This window comes from Crinia signifera, chromosome 2 (genome assembly GCF_055691185.1).
Source record: "Crinia signifera chromosome 2, ASM5569118v1, whole genome shotgun sequence".
In the NCBI taxonomy this organism is placed as follows: domain Eukaryota; kingdom Metazoa; phylum Chordata; class Amphibia; order Anura; family Myobatrachidae; genus Crinia; species Crinia signifera.
The window spans coordinates 7,614,828-7,637,192 of record NC_139218.1 but is presented as its reverse complement, the minus strand read 5'-3'; the positions used below and the strand labels follow the sequence as shown (position 1 = coordinate 7,637,192).

Genomic DNA, 22,365 nt, shown 5'->3' with positions numbered 1-22,365 from the left:
AATCTCTTTGAAACGCTGCAAAATGGACACGCGCTGATGTCATTTGTACATCAGTCACTGGGAGGACCCTCAACCAATCAGGGCTGAGCTCAGCCCTGATTGGATGTAGCCCTCTCCGTGCCTTGAATGGCTGAGGAGAGTTCCAGTGACATGACGTCCCTGATACAGTATCACCAGAGTATCGCACATCCTAATACTTACCCCTAATGTATTACCTTTCAGACACTAGCCCCAGGGAAATGAGGCCCAGATACACTTGTCCAATCTGGGCCTGATTTCACCTGACTGCGTCGGAACCTGCCGAGAAATCATGTGAAACTGACCTGCGCAATCCCATGCATTTCGGATCGCAGCAGGACAGGTGTCGTCACCCTCTGATTGGGACTTTTGAACTCTCCTACCCGATTGCCTCTACCAAAACTCCCATTCAAATGAATGGGCGGCCACCCATTCATTGAACATTCAACCTTCCTGACAGCTGCCCCGGGGGAACTTATCACATGTAAAAAGGGCCCAAGTGCCTATAATCATATGTAGCCCTCCGAGGAAGCTCAAGGGAAATCAGGTCCAATGTGTGCTTAGTCGGCCTAGTGTATAGGAGGATGTCGCTGGCTCCAGGTGGGAGTGCGCCTCGTCCGTGGCATAGTGGGGATAACACTAGACGACGTGACCCAGGTCAGTCCGATCCGCCGACATATCAGCTAGTGTCGGCTCAGCTTAATGATGACAGATAAACACAATTGACTTGATTTTATAAAAAAAATTTCAGAATTCCTCAAAAAGAAACGTTTGGCCCAGGGGCGCCGTGATCCACAACAGCCTGGGAACACTGATCTTGGCTGTGAATATACCATGTGTATACATTAGGTCGGATATGAGCCGACATGGAACCGTCACCAGATGACACCCGGGAGTAACACCCAGCATCTGCACCGGAGGAAGGGTCAGACCAGCGCGTCCTGTAACATCTGACATCCAATCACGTGGCTGCGGTGAGGAGGAAATCATGGCCACGCTCCCTCAGAAAATGATATTTAATGGTTATAAAAACATGGTCAGTAATTTCATACAACATGGCAGCTCGTCACAGGCTCGGTTCCTGTAGTGAACGGAGTTGGAATAGTTTCAGCTATGTCCAGTCAGGCGCAATAATACCGACTTCATCCCATCATCCGTCCTAGGGGCTCAGCGCGCCAATGTCCGCTAGCGGAGCGCGCCGTCGGAAGTGTCCCTGAGTTACTGCCCCTTGGGCGGCTTGTAGTGGAGCCGGCAGCGTTCGTTAAATACCTGCAATTGGGGAACACGGAGACGGTGATAAGTGGAGACTGACGCAGTTAGATATAACCGTTATAGATCTATATGTATTCTATTGTATTACATGTTCCAGGCAGGGCGAGTCTTGTGGTCGCAGGTGCCGGATGACTGCCCGGCAATCGGGATCCCGACTGACAGGGGCTATGCTCCATTCCGGGGGTCCACGACCCTCATAGAGGAAGAATAGAACCTGTGACCTATGGGAACGCTGCTGGGACAAGGTGGCTGATGTCACATGACGTTACAAGGACCTGGTAAGCTGCGAGCTTTGCAGCTTACAGAGCCAACCAGAATTACCCCGTAGAACCAGTGAGAGTAAAGGAGATTAGGACTATAACAAGGAGAGGTGGGTGGGGGGAGAGGGGGAGGTGACTATGATTGGCCAATGACGTGGGGAGGGGAAGTGTCATGACTACAATAAAGCGGGGAATGTACACAGAGGGGGAGGTGACTATAACAAGGGGAGGGGATCAGACCATGAGCAGGAACATGTCCTGTGTCTCTTACCTTCCAGCTCCGGTCATTCATCACCTCCTCCACGTTCAGGTCAGACTGCAGCAATTTCAGCTAGGAAACAGAGAAGACATGAGGAGGGGGCTCCTGTCCGTCACATCACACGGTACAAGCTGTGTAACATGGCCCTCTGCCGCTGTATATGGAATATGATGTAATAGAGGTAGTATGATGTAATACTAGATTGTAAGCTCCTCAGAGCAGGGCCCTCTTCCCTCCTGTTGTCAAAGCCCTCTTCTCTTCACATGTCACTCACAGCTCTCCTATACTCCAACACTCAGTGACCATCTTTGTCCGCATACTCATCTCCATCATTGGCCTCAAGCCTCTAGTAGTACGTTGATCAAGTCCTCACTACTTACCCTTATGGTACTTGTGTAGTTTCACGGCGCCACTTCCCAACAGATCGCATCGTATGCAAATTGCATTCAAATCGCATGCGATTTGCAAACGATGCGATCCAATTTAGCACATCCCCACTATCCACATCAGCCCGAAGCATGGCGAGCGCAGCGGTACGCGTCCTCACGACCTGTTCATACCCCCACTATCCACATCGGCGTGGAGTTTATTTTATAAAGTGCCCGAAGCATGGCGAGCACACGCGGAAAAGGAGCCTGAAGCACAGCAAGCCTCGTGAGGGAACATGGATTACTTGACGCGTCCCCTCGCCGCGCTTTATAAAATCAACTCCACACCGACGTGGATAGTGGGGGTATGAACAGGTCGGGAGGACATGTACTGCGTCCCCTCGCAGAGCTCGCTACGCTTCGGGCTGATATGGATAGTGGAGGTATGAACAGGTCGGGAGGACACGAACTGCGTCCCCTCTCGGAGCTCGCTACGCTTCGGGCTGATGTGGATAGTGGGGGTATGAACAGGTCGGGAGGACACGTACTGCGTCCCCTCGCAGAGCTCGCTACGCTTCGGGCTGATGTGGATAGTGGGGGTATGAACAGGTCGGGAGGACACGTACTGCGTCCCCTCACAGAGCTCGCTACGCTTCGGGCTGATGTCGATAGTGGGGGTGTGCTAAATCGCATCGCAGATCGAATCGTATGCGATTTGCATGTGATCCGCTGGGAAGTGGCGCCGTGAAACTACACAAGTACCCTACTTATATCTAAGCTGTAATGTGTATTGAACTGTGGCGATCTTTATTTGTTTTGGTTATTTATTCCATGTAATGTTAAGTTTTGTCTCCCTGTACTGTTCCTTTGTACGGCGCTGCGAAACACTTGTGGCGCCTTATAAATAAAATTATAATAATACAGAGGTAATACAGAGGTAATATGGTGTAATACAGAGGTAATATGGTGGAATACAGAGGTGCCTATTTATCACACAGCGCACTCTTTCCAGTGTTTGAAGTCTTAGCGCTGCAGGCATTGCCTGAAGGTCCATACTGCGGAGGTGCAGTCACCGGACTGCACGTTACTTATATAGCGTCACCGTATTCCGTTCCTTACTCATCTCTGCCCTTAATGAGTCACAAGGCTGAAGGCGCAATGACGCAGTCGTATTACACTTTATTGTATAGAAATGCAGGCTGCACTAAGACCAGGGAACTCGTGACACACACACATTATATACACACCCTAATCTGTCCGTGAGTGACAACACTGTCTACGACACATGGTCACATACACAGGCGCTCAGACACTCACATAGGGGTGCTATCAATATTTAATGGTGAAAATGTACTTATATAAAAGAAATAAAATATTTCATTCTATTGATGTGTCTTGAATTTGTTCTGCCGCATCAGGACACTAATTTATTCTATAGACACACACACACTGTAATTTATTCTATAGACACACACACTAGTGGTTACCATAACGAGAAGAGACTGAACGCTGAGGCTATGGATGAGGGCACAGAGGAAACAGCTGCAGCTCCAATGTACATCGGCAACAGCAGAGATTTCTAGTACAGGATCATCACTAAGCAAAATGTAACCCCACCATGAAGAGACGAGCAGGGCCCTCCTGTCCTATTACCTACTGCTCTCACACACACGCACCTCCTCCTTGTGCTCTATGACCATAGACTCCTCTCGGTCTTTCCTTTCAGTCTTCAGTGACCGGGATCCGTTACCTGTGCTTACAATGAATATTCCCACTGCACCCTTTGCACCAGTGTCTGTGCCGAGAGTTGTGGTGATATTTGGCTACTGTATTCTCTGTACAGTGCGGCGGACACACTGTGGTGCCCTCTGTACAGTGCGGCGGACACACTGTGGTGCCCTAGAATGTGTATTAACAATACTAATAGCAGCTGCAGAATGTCAGCTTATGTGGCTAGACTCTAACAGGACAGGGACAGCTCACTGCTTGGAGGGGCTGATAGAAATGGACTGGTGTACAGAAAGCTGCCCGATTCGGGTGATAGATCTCCCCCCACATCCTGCGCTCACCTTGGTCTGTTCCTTGCGGAGCTGTTTTCTTAATGCTAAGTTATCACTGTCCTTTAGTCGCTCCTCCTGGAGCCTATTCACATTGGTGAAGGACTGAGATATACAGCGCTTTATGGCCTTTTCCCGGGCGCCGTGAGCGTTCTGGAGCTGGGGATGGGAAAGAAAACAAGTAAAATCATGCAACAGGCGAAACACATTCTGGAAAATGAAAAACAGAAAAAGATTAGTTCAAGTTGACATTCAGCGGTGACTGCGGTCACTCAGCGTATCAGTGTATGGGTGCAGTGACTGTGGTCACTCAGCGTATCAGTGTATGGGGGCAGGATCTATTACTTACAGACTCAGAGCAGTGACTGTGGTCACTCAGCGTATCAGTGTATGGGGGCGGGATCTATTACTTACAGACTCAGAGCAGTGACTGTGGTCACTCAGTGTATCAGTGTATGGGGGCGGGATCTATTACTTACAGACTCAGAGCTGTGACTGCGGTCACTCAGCGTATCAGTGTATGGGGGTGGGATCTATTACTTACAGACTCAGAGCTGTGACTGCGGTCACTCAGTGTATCGGTGTATGGGTGCAGTGACTGCGGTCACTCAGCGTATCGGTGTATGGGGGCGGGATCTATTACTTACAGACTCAGAGCAGTGACTGTGGTCACTCAGTGTATGGGGGCGGGATCTATTACTTACAGACTCAGAGCTGTGACTGTGGTCACTCAGCGTATCAGTGTATGGGGGCGGGATCTATTACTTACGGACTCAGAGCTGTGACTGCGGTCACTCAGTGTATCGGTGTATGGGTGCAGTGACTGCGGTCACTCAGCGTATCGGTGTATGGGTGCAGTGCCTGTGGTCACTCAGCGTATCAGTGTATGGGGGCGGGATCTATTACTTACGGACTCAGAGCTGTGACTGCGGTCACTCAGTGTATCGGTGTATGGGGGCGGGATCTATTACTTACGGACTCAGAGCAGTGACTGTGGTCACTCAGCGTATCAGTGTATGGGGGCGGGATCTATTACTTACGGACTCAGAGCAGTGACTGTGGTCACTCAGCGTATCAGTTTATGGGGGCGGGATCTATTACTTACGGACTCAGAGCAGTGACTGTGGTCACTCAGCGTATCAGTGTATGGGGGCGGGATCTATTACTTACAGACTCAGAGCTGTGACTGCGGTCACTCAGTGTATCGGTGTATGGGTGCAGTGACTGCGGTCACTCAGCGTATCGGTGTATGGGGGCGGGATCTATTACTTACAGACTCAGAGCAGTGACTGTGGTCACTCAGTGTATGGGGGCGGGATCTATTACTTACAGACTCAGAGCTGTGACTGTGGTCACTCAGCGTATCAGTGTATGGGGGCGGGATCTATTACTTACAGACTCAGAGCAGTGACTGCGGTCACTCAGCGTATCAGTGTATGGGGGTGGGATCTATTACTTTCAGACTCAGAGCAGTGACTGCGGTCACTCAGCGTATCGGTGTATGGGGGTTGGATCTATTACTTACAGACTCAGAGCTGTGACTGCGGTCACTCAGTGTATCGGTGTATGGGGGCGGGATCTATTACTTACGGACTCAGAGCAGTGACTGTGGTCACTCAGCGTATCAGTGTATGGGGGCGGGATCTATTACTTACGGACTCAGAGCAGTGACTGTGGTCACTCAGCGTATCAGTTTATGGGGGCGGGATCTATTACTTACGGACTCAGAGCAGTGACTGTGGTCACTCAGCGTATCAGTGTATGGGGGCGGGATCTATTACTTACGGACTCAGAGCTGTGACTGCGGTCCCTCGGCGTATCGGAGTATGGGCACTGTGACTGCGGTCACTCAGTGTATCGGTGTATGGGTGCAGTGACTGCGGTCACTCAGCGTATCGGAGTATGGGCACTGTGACTGCGGTCACCCAGTGTATCGGAGTATGGGCGTAGTGACTGTGGTCACAGTATCAGAATATGGCGCAGTGACTGTGGTCACTCGGCATATTGGAGTATGGGCGCAGTGACTGTGGTCACTCAGTATCAGAATATGGCGCAGTGACTGCGGTTACTCAGCGTATCGGTGTATGGGGGTGGGATCTATTACTTACAGACTCAGAGCTGTGACTGCGGTCACTCAGCGTATCAGTGTATGGGGGTGGGATCTATTACTTACAGACTCAGAGCTGTGACTGCGGTCACTCAGTATCAGAATATGGCGCAGTGACTGCGGTTACTCAGCGTATCGGTGTATGGGTGCGGGATCTATCACTTACGGACTCAGAGCTGTGACTGCGGTCACTGGGCATAACGGAGTATGGGTGCAGTGACTATTCACTCAGTATCAGAACATGGGCGCAGTGACTGCGGTCACTCAGCATATTGGAGGATGGGCGCAGTGACTGTGATCACTCAGTATCAGAATATGGCGCAGTGACTGCGGTCACTCAGCGTATCGGAGTATGCGCGCAGGATCGATCACTTACAGACTCGTAGAGATGCTTGCAGGTCTGACTGGCATCAATTTTCCCAGCAAACGATACAGTCGGGATGGTTGTGTTCAGCTCATGGACTATGCGATCATCTAAGGTCCTCATTACCCGAAGCATGTCCTGTGCAGAGAAGTATGGAGACAGAAGACGAGTCAGATCACAGAGATTGATGTGATGTAATACCCACTGTAACTGCTGGGTAGTAAAACAAGTATCAGTGGAAACCAGTCACAAAATTACATGTGGGCAATGTTGGAACACCGGAAGACACAGGAACATGCTCAGAGGACCCGAGATATACAAGTTATGTAAAACAAGTTCAAACAAAAATAAAGTTGGGGCAGTGCGCACACTAGGGGGCAGGCCAGGGGGACAAACGACTGTAATTACTTTGGCACGTTCTGCGGATCCCTTGTGGCACCATATAAATAATGATAATAATTATCCAATGCCACCTTTATGTTGATGAGCCTCAACGTTTCCATCTCTTCCCCGACCCCCTGCTGGGGTCAGTGATAATCCACCACAGGAGGAGCCCCACATACGCACATAGGACTCAGGTGCTTATATACAGGCAAGGACTCTTGATCAGAGACTTGCGGTCTCGCTTGTGGAATTATTTTGTTTGAGTGCCGTTTAGTCTCCCGTGTGTCTTTATCTTATATTTGGAAAAGCACCAGGCATTGTTGGGAGATAGATAGATAGATATATATGTATGTATATAGCAGCCCAAGAACCGTCACAATGAAAATCTCTTACTGAGTTGATACCGGGGGTGCGGCACGTGAAAGATAGAGCTGGGGGTGTATTATGGCACTCACTCAGACTTTCCATAAACACGCCAGACAAACCATGTCAATTGTCAGATATAACTGGTTCTACAATTTTGACAAAGGAGTTATATCAGAAACATTAATTGACATTGTTTGTGTGTGGCATGATTATTGAAAATCCAATGAGCGCCAAATATATATATATATATATATATATATATATATATATATATATATATATATATATATATACATATACATACATACATACATACATACATACACACATACACACACACATAAATATATATATATATATATATATACACACATACACACACACACACACACACACACAAAAAAAACATGCGCATGTACTACATCTAGATAGATAGATAGATAGATAGATAGATATGCACAGGACACCCGGCTGTAGGTCACAGGGGGGCACATATATGGGGTCATACTGACCAAACAGGGACTCGGGGTAACCCGGCAGATGGGGGACTGTGGGGCCTCCCTGGCCCCATCCATTCCCTGCTCCCACCCTCCAGTATCAGAGGATGTGAACCCCCCAGATCTCACCTGAAATTCTGCGAAATCCTCGCAGCTCACCTCCTCAATGGGCGCCGCCATATTGGGAAAGCCGGGGGGCCTCGCTGTCCCTGACCTCTGCCCTCCCGCATAGGTGCCCTGGAGAACGCCTGCACCTGGATATTACCACACAGAGCAGCAGAATACGCGCGGCCTGAGGGGAGATTGTGTTATTACACCTCTGTGGCTGAGAGACCCGGGCCCAGGAAGACTCAGCGATCGGCGGAGTTATATTATGTAACGTTACTATGGGTGACACTATGGGATTGCCTGGGATGTCTCCATCACCGTGCATGCAGGCAGCCATTTTCCCTTTGATTATTCCTATGGACACCAGCGACTGACTACAGCAATATGGCCGCCGGAATGAGGACACTTAAATTGAAGCACTTCAGAAGTCTATCGCCTATTGGCTGAATGACAACTTTCTCTCACCTTTTATTGGCCAGCGTTATGTACTGTGCCAATCTCATTGGTTGGAGCGGAAAGATCCCTCACCCTATTGGCCGATGGTGACTCTTATTCGTGTTTAATTGGCTGCTGGGCCTGGGCGGGGGGTGTACAGAGGAGTCAGACAGGGCGCTGTGGGCGACATTGAGCCTGAGAGTTCGACTTTGAGTCCGAGAGCTGAGGATGTTGGCCGCGGCGCTGCGGAGGAGCGGCTTACGCTCATTGGCTGGTAGGTGGTCTTGTGTTCCGCGGAGTACTGGACGCCATGTAGGGCCCCACTGCGCTAAGTGCAGTCCCTTAGCTGAGACCTGTAGGTGGCGCTGTCACACATGGCGCAGGAGCCCCGCCCCCAACCAGCATCCTTATGTAACACTACCCCTATATACTACCTGCTGCACACCGGCACTATACACGCACACCGGCACTATACACACACACCGGCACTATACACACACACCGGCACTATATACACACACCGGCACTATACATAGTCTTCATTCTAGCACCCGCTGTATTTGAAAACCCATGCAGTTCCTCTTCCCTGCCTGGGGTGTCACTGTCTGCTCTGGTGTTTCTAGCACAGGTCTGGTTTGCATAACAGTGCTGATATACAGACCACACTGTGCTAGAAGCACTACAGCAGACAGCGACACCCCAGGCAGGGAAGAGGAACTGCATGGGTTTTCAAATATGGCGGGTGCTAGAATGAACACTATATACACACACCGGCACTATATACACACACCGGCACTATACACGCACACACCGGCACTATACACGCACACACCGGCACTATACACGCACACACCGGCACTATACACGCACACACCGGCACTATACATGCACACACCGGTACTATACACGCACGCACCGGCACTATATACGCACGCACCGGCACTATATACGCACGCACCGGCACTATACGCGCACACACCGGCTCTATACGCGCACACACCGGCTCTATACGCGCACACACCGGCTCTATACGCGCACACACCGGCACTATACGCGCACACACCGGCACTATACACACACACTGGCACTATGCAATGTGATTGCAGTGACCCCTACATGATAATAACTGCAACTTTACATTGTACTTATTTATGTCCAATGTGTTATATAGGTGCAGCATATTCCATGTGCTTTACAATTGGAAACCACAGTTATAACACAGACTGGGCAGTAACACACTGGTATATGGACTACTGTAATATAATTACCCATAAGCATGTCCACACCCCTATATAATAACTGCACCCCCCCTATCTAATAACTGCACTCCCCCCCCCTATATAATAACTGCACTCCCCCCCTATATAATAACTGCACTCCCCCCTATATAATAACTGCACTCCCCCTATATAATAACTGCACTCCCCCCTATATAATAACTGCACTCCCCCTATATAATAACTGCACTCCCCCTATATAATAACTGCACTCCCCCTATATAATAACTGCACTCCCCCCTATATAATAACTGCACTCCCCCCTATATAATAACTGCACTCCCCCCTATATAATAACTGCACTCCCCCCCAATGTAATAACTGCACTCCCCCTATATAATAACTGCACTCCCCCCTATATAATAACTGCACTCCCCCAATAGAATAACTGCACTCCCCCCTATATAATAACTGCACTCCCCCCCAATATAATAACTGCACTCCCCCTATATAATAACTGCACTCCCCCTATATAATAACTGCACTCCCCCCTATATAATAACTGCACTCCCCCTATATAATAACTGCACTCCCCCCTATATAATAACTGCACTCCCCCAATATAATAACTACTCCCCCCCTATATAATAACTGCACCCCCCCTATATAATAACTGCACTCCCCCCCCCCATATAATAACTGCACTCCCCCCCCCATATAATAACTGCACTCCCCCAATATAATAACTGCACTCCCCCTATATAATAACTGCACTCCCCCCTATATAATAACTGCACTCCCCCCCTATATAATAACTGCACTCCCCCCCTATATAATAACTGCACTCCCCCCCTATATAATAACTGCACTCCCCCCTATATAATAACTGCACTCCCCCTATATAATTACTGCCCCCCCTATATAATAACTGCACCCCTCCCCCTATATAATAACTGCACTCCCCCCCCCTATATAATAACTGCACTCCCCCCCTATATAATAACTGCACTCCCCCCTATATAATAACTGCACTCCCCCCTATATAATAACTGCACTCCCCCTATATAATAACTGCACTCCCCCCCTATATAATAACTGCACTCCCCCCCCTATATAATAACTGCACTCCCCCCCTATATAATAACTGCACTCCCCCCTATATAATAACTACTCCCCCCCTATATAATAACTGCACTCCCCCTATATAATAACTGCACTCCCCCCCTATATAATAACTGCACTCCCCCCCTATATAATAACTGCACTCCCCCCTATATAATAACTGCACTCCCCCCTATATAATAACTGCACTCCCCCCTATATAATAACTGCACTCCCCCTATATAATAACTACACTCCCCCCTATATAATAACTACACTCCCCCTATATAATAACTACACTCCCCCCTATATAATAACTGCACTCCCCCCCTATATAATAACTGCACTCCCCCTATTTAATAACAGCAGGTGTATTCTGGTGTCGCAGGAGATATCTGGTAATAGGGTTATATAGGGGCACTCGCACCTTCTATACAGCATACGCTGGAGATATGTGGTAATAGGGTTATATAGGGGCACTCACACCTTCTGTACAGCGTACGCTGGAGATATGTGGGAATAGGGTTATATAGGGGCACTCACCTTCTGTACAGCGTGTGCTGGAAATATGTGGTAATTGGGTAATATAGGGGCACTCACACCTTCTATACAGCGTACGCTGGAGATATGTGGTAATAGGGTTATATAGGGGCACTCACACCTTCTCTACAGTGTACGCTGGAGATATGTGGTTATAGGGTTATATAGGGACACTCACACCTTCTGTACAGCGTACGCTGGAGATATGTGGTAATAGTGTTATATAGGGGCACTCACCTTCTGTACAGCGTGTGCTGGAAATATGTGGTAATTGGGTAATATAGGGGCACTCACACCTTCTATACAGCGTACGCTGGAGATATGTGGTAATAGGGTTATATAGGGGCACTCACACCTTCTCTACAGTGTACGCTGGAGATATGTGGTTATAGGGTTATATAGGGACACTCACACCTTCTGTACAGCGTACTCTGGAGATATGTGGTAATAGTGTTATATAGGGGCACTCACACCTTCTATACAGCGTGTGCTGGAAATATGTGGTAATTGGGTAATATAGGGGCACTCACACCTTCTATACAGCGTACGCTGGAGATATGTGGTTATAGGGTTATATAGGGGCACTCACACCTTCTGTACAGTGTACGCTGGAGATATGTGGCACTCACACCTTCTGTATACCAACAGAACAATGGCGGTACTCCTCAGGGAATGCCGAGCCGCTGCTTGTAGCTGGCACCATCACAGAAAGTACATGGAGCCACAATACTGTATATAAATGTATAACAATGGAAATTAATGAGTAATCCAGCAGATTAATATGCCTCTGTCCACGCTCTATTTCTCCAGAGAGATCGGCAGCCTGGAGCAGAGTTCCCCGGCCTCTGTGTGCACAGGATCGGAGCAGGAGACCGCTGTGCAGCAAACCTGAGGATCCGGGTGAGTTCCGCCTGGCGCACGCTGGTCCCTCTACTGCCGCCTTCTGGAATTCTTATTGCCCTGTTTTAGGGGGAAACCATACCATCCTGGGGAGGCAGGGGAGGGGATGAGGTGGGGGGGATCTTTCCTCACCTCAAAATAGCAACCTGACAATTTCCTGTGATCCCCCCTTCCCATAATGTCTTCTAGTAATTGTAAATAATACCCCTTTCAGACAGAAAAAAGACCCGGTAATTTCCCGGCTCTTGACGCGTCGATCTGGGTTTTTTTTTCTGTCTGAAAGGGTAAACACGGGTCTAAATTCCCTGGACTTTGACCCAGGTATTTACCTGGGTTTTTCAAGTGTCTCACCCGTGTTCCCGGCTGTGTGAAAGGCTCCGACACAGGATTTTTATTGATAAAATGCGCTTATTGGCTGTGCAGCATGGCGCTGCGCGATTGGCTGGTTAGTTCTGGGTTCCTTATTGGATGAGCGGGCGTGGCAGAGGTGTCAGACATGTGCTGTGCTGCATTGGAAAGACCAGGAGGTCCGTGAGCCAGGTAGCACAGTGTAAGCATCTGCATAATGCTCTGATTTGCTGTAAGCAGCAAAACACACAGAGCACTCATAGCCTCCGGGTTCAGCAACTTGTCAGCCATGTTTAATGCAGTGCAGTGAGCAGTCACCTCCCACTTTTCATGACCTCATCTCTGTGTGCCTTTGAAACTGTCCTTTTCTTATGACACACAGAGTTTTGCAGGAAAAATCCAGCTTCTGTGTGAAAGGGGACGACACGGGAAATAGCGGGGGTTTTGTTGCTGTGTGAAAGGGGGTCAGCACCTTTCAGCCTAGTTCTACCCAGGTGTTTGTATCCGGAAAATACCTGGGTTTTCGGGGATTTTCTGTCTGAAAGGGGTATAAGTGTCTGATATGATATTACACCCTGAGACCATTACCCCATGTAGTAAATTACCACGCACCCCCTCAGTAAAGCGATGATGCGGGAACTCCAGCATGGGACGTATTCCTGTAATGTAATAGTAATCCGACCAGCCCACCGCCCCGTCACCCATCTACCATCTACCATCTTCCCTAGGGCCGTCTTTCAAGATTCCCGGATACAAACCCACCGACTTTGAGAAGAAGATTTTGCTGTGGGGCGGACGCTTCAAGCAAGAGTCCGATATTCCAGAATACATCTCGTAAGTAGCAGATCTGTTTATTATGCTGATTCCCCAGCTGAGCATTGGCGCTCCAGCTCCTAACTGTCATTTTCCAAACCCATAACCGACAGGAGCTGATTGGCTGGATCACCACATTCCGTTTATAACCAGAAGATCACTTGCTGTTAAATCTGCCCCTTAGTCCTGTAGTTACATTGTGCATTCCCCACATACTACAGGGTACGGCCCTCATGATTTACGGGGGCTCTCTGGCTATTGTGGAACTACTGTTCCCAGCATGCCCTCAAGCGTAAGGCATTTCTGTGTCATTCAGTTGAGTAAACGCCGCTCTGTTCTGTACGTTTTCCTGCGCATAGCTGGCGTTGTTATTGCGCCGTTCCTGTCACGCTACCTGCAGGGAAACGCAGCAAGAACGCCACGTGCGTCTTTGGGGTTAATACTTACTAACGCATCTTAGGGCTTCCATAAGAGATTACTCGCTGGTTACTGTACTCTGTATGTTCTCTCTACCAGCCATGATATGGTGGACGCCGCGAAGAGCAAGGTGCGCGTCAAGTTTGCCGTCTTCATGATGCTTCTAACCATCCTGGGCTGCATTGGGATGGTGATCTCTGGGAAGCAGGTGAGTGTCTGGCACTGTCTCTGTGTTACGGGGGCCTGTTAGTGGTTCTTCCCCCGTTAGCTGTAAAGTAATGACATGAGGCGTCCGTATTGCTGTCTGCCTGTGCGTAGCACCGCGGTCCATCCCGCCCAGGTGGCTGTGCTGCTGGTAGCACCTGGATCGGCACAGAGAAGGTCCATCCTGGTCAGTGAGCGCTTATTACCGGCTTCTCCTGAGTAGTACACAGCTGTCTGAGCTCCCGGCAGAGAAGGTCCATCCTGGTCAGTGAGCTCTTATTACCGGCTTCTCCTGAGTAGTACACAGCTGGGTACTTGTGGAGTATCACGGCTCCCATCGTATGGCATCGTATGCCATATGTATTGGCATACGATGGTATGCGATGTGATTTTTACCGATTTTTGATCATTTTTGTTCAAAAATCGTATGCCATCGCATCGGATGCCATACGATGGCATCCGATGCGATGCGATGGCACCCGATTTTGCACTGAAATGCATTGAAATGTGTAGTAAACATGTTAATTGGCCCCCAACTGTCATTTTTCACTGTGTACCACCCCCAATATCAACGCCAACCCGAAGCGTGGCGAGCGCAGCGGTACGCGTCCTCCGACCTTTTCATACCCCCACTATCCACGTCGGCGTGGAGTTGAGAATAGAAAGTGTGGCGAGGGGACGCGGATACCTGTGAAGCCCGCGAGGGGATGCGTATAGCTGTGAAGGTATCCGCGTCCCCTCGCTGCGCTCGCCATGCTTCGGGCTCGGTGGCTCGCTGCGCTCGCCACACTTTCTATTCTCAACTCCACGCCGACGTGGATAGTGGGGGTATGAAAAGGCCGTAGGATGCGTACTGCTGCGCTCGCCACGCTTCGGGTTGGCGTTGATATTGGGGGTGTTACACAGTGAAAAATGACAGTTGGGGGCCAATTAACATGTTTACTACACATTTTGATGCATTTCAGTGCAAAATCAGGTGCGATCGCATCGCATGCGATTTGATTGTATGCGATGCGATTTTTTTTGCATACGATCAAGGTCATGGGAGCCGTGATACTCCACAAGTACCCACAGCTGCCTGTGCTCCCGGCAGAGAAGGTCCATCCTGGTCAGTGAGCTCTTAGTACTGGCTTCTCCTGAGTAGCACACAGCTGTCTGAGCTCCCGGCAGAGAAGGTCCATCCTGGTCAGTGAGCGCTTATTACCGGCTTCTCCTGAGTAGCACACAGCTGCCTGTGCTCCCGGCAGAGAAGGTCCATCCTGGTCAGTGAGCGCTTATTACCGGCTTCTCCTGAGTAGCACACAGCTGCCTGTGCTCCCGGCAGAGAAGGTCCATCCTGGTCAGTGAGCTCTTATTACCGGCTTCTCCTGAGTAGCACACAGCTGTCTGAGCTCCCGGCAGAGAAGGTCCATCCTGGTCAGTGAGCGCTTATTACCGGCTTCTCCTGAGTAGAACACAGCTGTCTGAGATCCCGGCAGAGAAGGACGGAGAAGGTCCATCCTGGTCAGTGAGCTCTTATTACCGGCTTCTGCTGAGTAGCACCCAGCTGTCTGAGCTCCCGGCAGAGAAGGTCCATCCTGGTCAGTGAGCTCTTATTACCGGCTTCTGCTGAGTAGCACCCAGCTGTCTGAGCTCCTGGCAGAGAAGGATGGAGAAGGTCCATCCTGGTCAGTGAGCTCTTATTACTGGCTTCTCCAGAGTAACACACAGCTGTCTGAGCTCCTGGCAGAGAAGGACGGAGAAGGTCCATCCTGGTCAGTGAGCTCTTATTACCGGCTTCTGCTGAGTAGCACACAGCTGTCTGAGCTCCCGGCAGAGAAGGTCCATCCTGGTCAGTGAGCGCTTATTACCGGCTTCTCCTGAGTAGCACACAGCTGTCTGAGCTCCCGGCAGAGAAGGACGGAGAAGGTCCATCCTGGTCAGTGAGCGCTTTATTACCGGCAACTCCTGAGTAGCACACAGCTGTCTGAGCTCCCAGCAGAGAAGGACGGAGAAGGTCCATCCTGGTCAGTGAGCGCTTATTACCGGCAACTCCTGAGTAGCACACAGCTGTCTGAGCTCCCGGCAGAGCAGGTCCATCCTGGTCAGTGAGCGCTTATTACCGGCTTCTCCTGAGTAACACACAGCTGTCTGAGCTCCTGGCAGAGAAGGTCCATCCTGGTCAGTGAGCTCTTATTACCGGCTTCTGCTGAGTAGCACCCAGCTATCTGAGCTCCCGGCAGAGAAGGTCCATTCTGGTCAGTGAGCTCTTATTACCGGCTTCTGCTGAGTAGCACACAGCTGTCTGAGCTCCCGGCAGAGAAGGTCCATCCTGGTCAGTGAGCGCTTATTACCGGCTTCTCCTGAGTAGAACACAGCTGTCTGAGCTCCTGGCAGAGAAGGTCCATCCTGGTCAGTGAGCGCTTATTACCGGCTTCTCCTGAGTAGAACACAGCTGTCTGAGCTCCTGGCAGAGAAGGACGGAGAAGGTCCATCCTGGTCAGTGAGCTCTTATTACCGGCTTCTCCTGAGTAGCACACAGCTGTCTGAGCTCCCAGCAGAGAAGGTCCATCCTGGTCAGTGAGCTCTTATTACCGGCTTCTCCTGAGTAGCACACAGCTGTCTGAGCTCCCGGCAGAGAAGGACGGAGAAGGTCCATCCTGGTCAGTGAGCTCTTAGTACCGGCTTCTCCTGAGTAGCACACAGCTGTCTGAGCTCCTGGCAGTGAAGGACGGAGAAGGTCCATCCTGGTCAGTGAGCTCTTATTACCGGCTTATTCCTGAGTAGTACACAGCTGTCTGAGCTCCCGGCAGAGAAGGTCCATCCTGGTCAGTGAGCTCTTATTACCGGCTTCTCCTGAGTAGTACACAGCTGTCTGAGCTCCCGGCAGAGAACGCCGGCCCTGTGGTATAGAACAAGCTGGGATCTTGGCTGCTCTCCGCACCCAGGATGTGACCTCTTGTTCCTGCAGGGAAATCAGCAGCAGCATTTTTGTTCTGGATATTATGGAAAAGAGGACGTGCTGGTGATCACAAGTAACGCACATTAATCTGGATATAAAATGTAACGTATTGGTGCTGCCATGCTGTGACAGGAGACAGAGAAATGCTGTGTGGTACTAGAAGTCTCAGCACGGACGCACCTCTTATTATGTGTGAAGTTCAGTCCCCCTGTTATGTGGGTATATACAGCACACCTGGAGGCCAGGCTCCTGGTATGGGCAGCCCTCCCATCTACCCACAGGTGACTATGCAGACACTGGTCTTGGCACGCATCAAAAAGTTTTAGAGAATGCTGCCCATTGCCTCACCCGTCCATGGCATCAAACAGCTGCAGCAGGGGCCAATCCGGTCCAGCCTAGGTGGCGCTGTTTGCGATTTATGTGAACCAGATTTACGCATGCGCAGATCTCATCGGAGACAGTTAGACTATGAAATGTTCACCAGCCTGCCCTTATGTCTTAGCCCTCGCATTCCCTGCATTAATACGGACACATGTGAATATATGTAACATTAGGGTGTAATGGGGCGCAGGGTACCTGCCTGTCAGCCTGCGGAAGAACAATGCAGACAGCCCAACATGGATAATTGGAGAGAAGCGGGCCCCATGGTACAAGTGAGGACTATAAATAGGCAGATGGGCCACTTCATCGCTCCCAGACACCGATTAGGCGATAGGCACCGGTCCCTCTGGCAGCACTCCGCTTCTGTCCTCAGCTCACCACAGCATTCCTGCTTGTCAGGATAGCTCTCAGTCAGTGTGTGCTGTGAGGAGAACCAGATATCCTGCCCCCTGGTGACAGTTGTTATATACTACAGCTACATGTCCCAGGCTTGTTACCTGCCCTCAGGGCACAGGGATAGTCAGGAAGAGTGTTGTATAAAAAAGAAAAGGGCCTGGAATGGGGGAGGCACAAATTTAAAACGTAACTTTTAATTCAAATTTGATCAAATTTCCATATATTACGGGAAGTAGCAGTGAACATCTAGGGATTAAAAATCCAACAGAGATAGACATAACATTTGTGCTCTTATAGTGAAAGTGTGTTATAATGACACAAATGTTCACTGTAAGATGTCCTGTCAATTGTGCACGTATCACTGAGCAGGTAATTAATGTATAATCACTGTCTATGGTGCTGGCTTATGACGTTCTGGAGGAGTCTTTGTGTTAGCAGCTGAATTTATTTAATTTCACTTCAATTCTGTTCAGGTATAATCTTATACTCCGTGAAATATTAATTCTATCTATCTAATTTTACACTTATTGTGGGTGAGAACACTTTAGATTGACAGATGTTGGTTTGTTATTACGGGTAGATCAAATATAATATCTAATTTATTTGATATTAAAGGATATGATCAGCAGAAAAATATGAATATTTGTTATCTGGGCCTTAGTTTATTTGGTACTTGTGTAGTTTCATGGTGGCAATGCAATCTAGCACACCCCCACTATCCACGTTTATAAAGACAACTCCACACCGACGTGGATGGTGGGGGTATGAACAGGTCGGGAGGACGTGTACAGCGTGCGCTCGCCACGCTTCGGACTGACGTGGATAGTGGGGGTGTGCTAGATTGCATCACATGCAAATCATATGTAAATTGCATGTGATTTGCATATGATGCGATCCGCAGGCCGTGCCACCGTGAAACTACACAAGTACCGTTTATTTAATAGATCTTTGCTGCCCTCTGCTGGTCAGATAATATAGTGTTATCTCACTAGGTTTATTCCCTTTCTGAATCACTTCAACTTTGTGTCTAAAGCTTAGGTCCAGCATCAGCAGTGGGTGCTGAGGTGATGGCTTTAATTCCACCAGAACAGGGCGCTGTGAGCTTCATGACTGTAATACTACAAGGGAGAGACAATAAGTACTTGTACACAGAGGCACCACGGAGATCACACACTTGCTATGGGGGGGAGGGGGGCCTCTATTTCAATAATACGCTTTGATCCGAGTATGCAAACGCTGATCTTGGTGAATCTCCATGTACTGACGTTTCCTATGGAAAGTCTTTCTGAGTTTGTATTTGAGATACCATACGTACTGAAAGTTCAATTCAATGCAACTCCCGTGTTTTCCTTCAGTAAATTACTGTGGCCAAACACACTTAAGATTGCAAATGTGAATCTTGGTAAATATACCCGTCAGGGTGGGCGTCACACTGGATCTACACAAGGAAAGGACACATCCGACGCAGAATCAGACGCCTTTAGTGTATTTCCTCTCATTAGAGCATGCAGTGATCTCTCTTTGATTATTTTTTTTGCAATATTTTAGTCTGCGTATTTAACGGCGTCTTGTTTTACGTTGTGTTCTCCTATCACAGGCGGCAAAGCAGAACCAATCCTTGGCCTACATGAACCTGGAGAAGCGAGCTCGTATCAAGTCGGAACCCGAGAAATAGTCTCCATCCAGATACCGAGGTCGCCACACGTGTTTCACCCGTCCCTAATGTGTACATTTCAGCAGTAGTGCAAACGCTTGCTTCACCATGTTAATTACTGAGCACATATAGAGGTTATGGGGTCTGGTGGACCGTCACAGGATGCTTATACGCTACATCCCCACTAGGAGGCGTAGTGTCACACCGTGGAGTCATACTCATTTCTGGGTTCTGTCTATAAGTGCTGGCCTGTTGAAAGGTGAATGAGGTTAAATATTTCCTATAGATCACTGGATTGACTGATGCTTCCATAGAAACAGCTAACCGCTGATCTCCTGTTCTAGCCAATCGGGGATCACCAGAACTTATTTCGGAAAGTGCTTCAGATTCATTGTCGTTATTTAATCTGCTGGAAGTAACTACGGATCTATCGTGAACTGCGTCAGCAACGTGTGATAACGCTGTCCCCTCCTAAACCATTCAGCGGTTCTTTATAATAAATAATAATGTGTAAGTAATGTGTGTGTCCTGTCACTGCCCCTCACTCTCATAGGGACGGGGTCATTACATTTACAGGACAAGTGATAACATCCATGTATATCATAGGAATAGTGTCAGGAACTTGACGTTACTGCCTCACAGCACTGAGGGCATGGGATCGATCATCTGTGTGGAGTTTGTATAATCTCCCCTTGCTTGAGTGGGTTTCCTCTGGGTACTCTGGTTTCCTCCCACAATCCACAAATACACTGGTAGGTTAATTGGCTCACAACAAAAAATAACCCGTGTGTGTGTGTGTGTGTGTGTGTGTGTATGTACGGTATGTGTGTACACAGGGGGTCTACATGGGCCAAATGCTTTTTATCTGCCATCGCATTTTAATTATTATTATTTCATTTCTAACATAATTTTTGCTAGTGTCACACCCTGTATTAGAACCCATGACCTGTTCCACTAGAAGCAGACACCTCACTGATAGAGCTATGTGCGTATACTAGCTATATGAGGTTACTACATTACAGAGCTCTGCCCAATAGTAATGGTTTAGAGCTAAGAGTTATACAGTTATAATCTGCAGTTACTGTGCAGGAGCAAATAGCTCTATCAGTGCTGTGTCTGCCTCCAGTGAGACGGGTCACAGGTTCTAATCCTTACTGTGCAGGAGCAAATAGCTCTATCAGTGCGGTGTCTGCCTCCAGTGAGTCAGGTCACAGGTTCTAATCCTTACTGTGCAGGAGCAAATAGCTCTACCAGTATGGTGCATGCTTCCAGTGAGACGGGTCACAGGTTCTAATCCTTACTGTGCAGGAGCAAATAGCTCTACCAGTGCGGTGTCTGCTTCCAGTGAGACAGGTCACAGGTTCTAATCCTTACTGTGCAGGAGCAAATAGCTCTGTCAGTAAGGTGTCTGCCTCCAGTGAGACAGGTCGCAGGTTCTAATCCTTACTGTGCAGGAGCAAATAGCTCTATCAGTATGGTGTCTGCCTCCGGTGAGACAGGTCACAGGTTCTAATCCTTACTGTGCAGGAGCAAATAGCTCTACCAGTGCGGTGTCTGCCTCCAGTGAGACAGGTCGCAGGTTCTAATCCTTACTGTGCAGGAGCAAATAGCTCTACCAGTATGGTGCCTCCAGTGAGTCAGGTCACAGGTTCTAATCCTTACTGTGCAGGAGCAAATAGCTCTACCAGTGCGGTGTCTGCCTCCAGTGAGACAGGTCACAGGTTCTAATCCTTACTGTGCAGGAGCAAATAGCTCTACCAGTATGGTGTCTCCAGTGAGTCAGGTCACAGGTTCTAATCCTTACTCTACCAGTATGGTGCCTCCAGTGAGTCAGGTCACAGGTACTGGTAGAGCTATTTGCTCCTGCACAGTAAGGATTAGAACCTGTGACCTGACTCACTGGAGACACCATACTGGTAGAGTAAGGATTAGAACCTGTGACCTGACTCACTGGAGACACCATACTGGTAGAGTAAGGATTAGAACCTGTCTCACTGGAGGCAGACACCGCACTGGTAGAGCCATTTGCTCCTGCACAGTAAGGATTAGAACCTTACTGGTTTCGTACTTGGGGATGATTCCACAAGTACGAATCATCACAAAACAGGGCGCACTTTACGGCGGGCCGAATTCGCTGAAAAGTGCTCGCACCTCCATAGGGGTGCAAGCAAATTGAGTTAGGATTAAATCGGGTGCTGTTTTCAGCGTTAAAATGGCTCCCGTATGACAACTTGCACCCTTTGGGGTTAATAGGATCAACCCCTTAATGAGAAAGTCAGATGACATGCATGCATATATTTATATAAGGTGATAAGATAGCACAGCCATATAATTACCTTAGGGGGAAGAGCGAAAGGGGCCATATGAAAGGACCAAAGTTACGCCTTCACCAGCCTTCTGTGCGAACAACAGAAAACAAGGTGTTTTTTATTTTATAGAAAACCATTGTTCTTACCATCACAATGAGCATTCTGACAATTCCACCTGGTTTAAAATGAAATCCATTTGTTGCTGATGGTTGTAGTTAGAACGGCGATGTTTGGCCGATTCCTGATCAATTTCTTATAAAACCCACTGTTTGTAAATATCCAATTTAAATCAAACAAACTTTGATGGTTTCCGAAGCTCCATTTCAGTTGGATTTCACTTTTTTATTTTTAACCTTTATTAAATCTCCAACATGCTGACGGCAGTGGTCTCTGATATCAGCCAGGGACAGGCCAGTAGCACCAGAGCGTGTGGGGATCTGCAGGCTTGGCAATGCTGATGACCAGTACAGAAGTAGGAATACATTCACTCAAGTGTGAGTTTTTACAAGCGACAGATGTTACTATAGGCATGATAAAAAAAAGTGTCTGCTAACTGGCTGCATCTGCTAGAGCAGGCATGCCCAAACTATGGCCCTCCAGCTGTTGTAAAACTACAAGTCCCATCATGCCTTGCCACAGTTTTGCTATT

At 48.8% G+C, this 22,365-nt stretch overlaps 2 protein-coding genes across 2 annotated transcripts; one reads left to right on the top strand and one right to left on the bottom strand.

Moving 5' to 3' along the window:
* Positions 1–1,019: 1,019 nt before the first annotated feature.
* On the bottom strand, positions 1,020–8,375 carry MIX23 (mitochondrial matrix import factor 23). The gene is made up of 5 exons (XM_083171517.1): positions 8,082–8,375; positions 6,718–6,843; positions 4,247–4,393; positions 1,822–1,881; positions 1,020–1,287 (listed from the first exon to the last, which is right to left on the bottom strand). Exons 1-5 carry the CDS (start codon positions 8,130–8,132, stop codon positions 1,237–1,239), a joined length of 435 nt encoding a protein of 144 aa, XP_083027643.1. The 5' UTR covers positions 8,133–8,375; the 3' UTR covers positions 1,020–1,236.
* A 235-nt stretch (positions 8,376–8,610) lies between these two features.
* On the top strand, positions 8,611–19,925 carry LOC146059364 (protein FAM162A-like). Its single transcript, XM_083171518.1, has 5 exons — positions 8,611–8,769; positions 12,164–12,253; positions 13,330–13,435; positions 13,931–14,039; positions 19,351–19,925. Exons 1-5 carry the CDS (start codon positions 8,724–8,726, stop codon positions 19,426–19,428), a joined length of 429 nt encoding a protein of 142 aa, XP_083027644.1. The 5' UTR covers positions 8,611–8,723; the 3' UTR covers positions 19,429–19,925.
* The last annotated feature ends 2,440 nt before the right edge of the window (positions 19,926–22,365 follow it).

What these genes read in the sequence shown, in the direction of transcription:
- MIX23 (XM_083171517.1), bottom strand. Translation starts at nt 8,132, where the DNA reads ATGGCGGCGCCCATTGAGGAGGTGAGCTGCGAGGATTTCGCAGAATTT. An exon ending in GCAAGCATCTCTACGAGTCT is followed by an intron (nt 4,394 to 6,717) that starts GTAAGTGATCGA and finishes TCCCATCCCCAG; the next exon opens with CTCCAGAACGCTCACGGCGC. An exon ending in TGAATGACCGGAGCTGGAAG is followed by an intron (nt 1,288 to 1,821) that starts GTAAGAGACACA and finishes CCCCAATTGCAG; the next exon opens with GTATTTAACGAACGCTGCCG.
- LOC146059364 (XM_083171518.1), top strand. Translation starts at nt 8,724, where the DNA reads ATGTTGGCCGCGGCGCTGCGGAGGAGCGGCTTACGCTCATTGGCTG. An exon ending in CGGCTTACGCTCATTGGCTG is followed by an intron (nt 8,770 to 12,163) that starts GTAGGTGGTCTT and finishes CTATTTCTCCAG; the next exon opens with AGAGATCGGCAGCCTGGAGC. An exon ending in GATATTCCAGAATACATCTC is followed by an intron (nt 13,436 to 13,930) that starts GTAAGTAGCAGA and finishes TCTCTCTACCAG; the next exon opens with CCATGATATGGTGGACGCCG.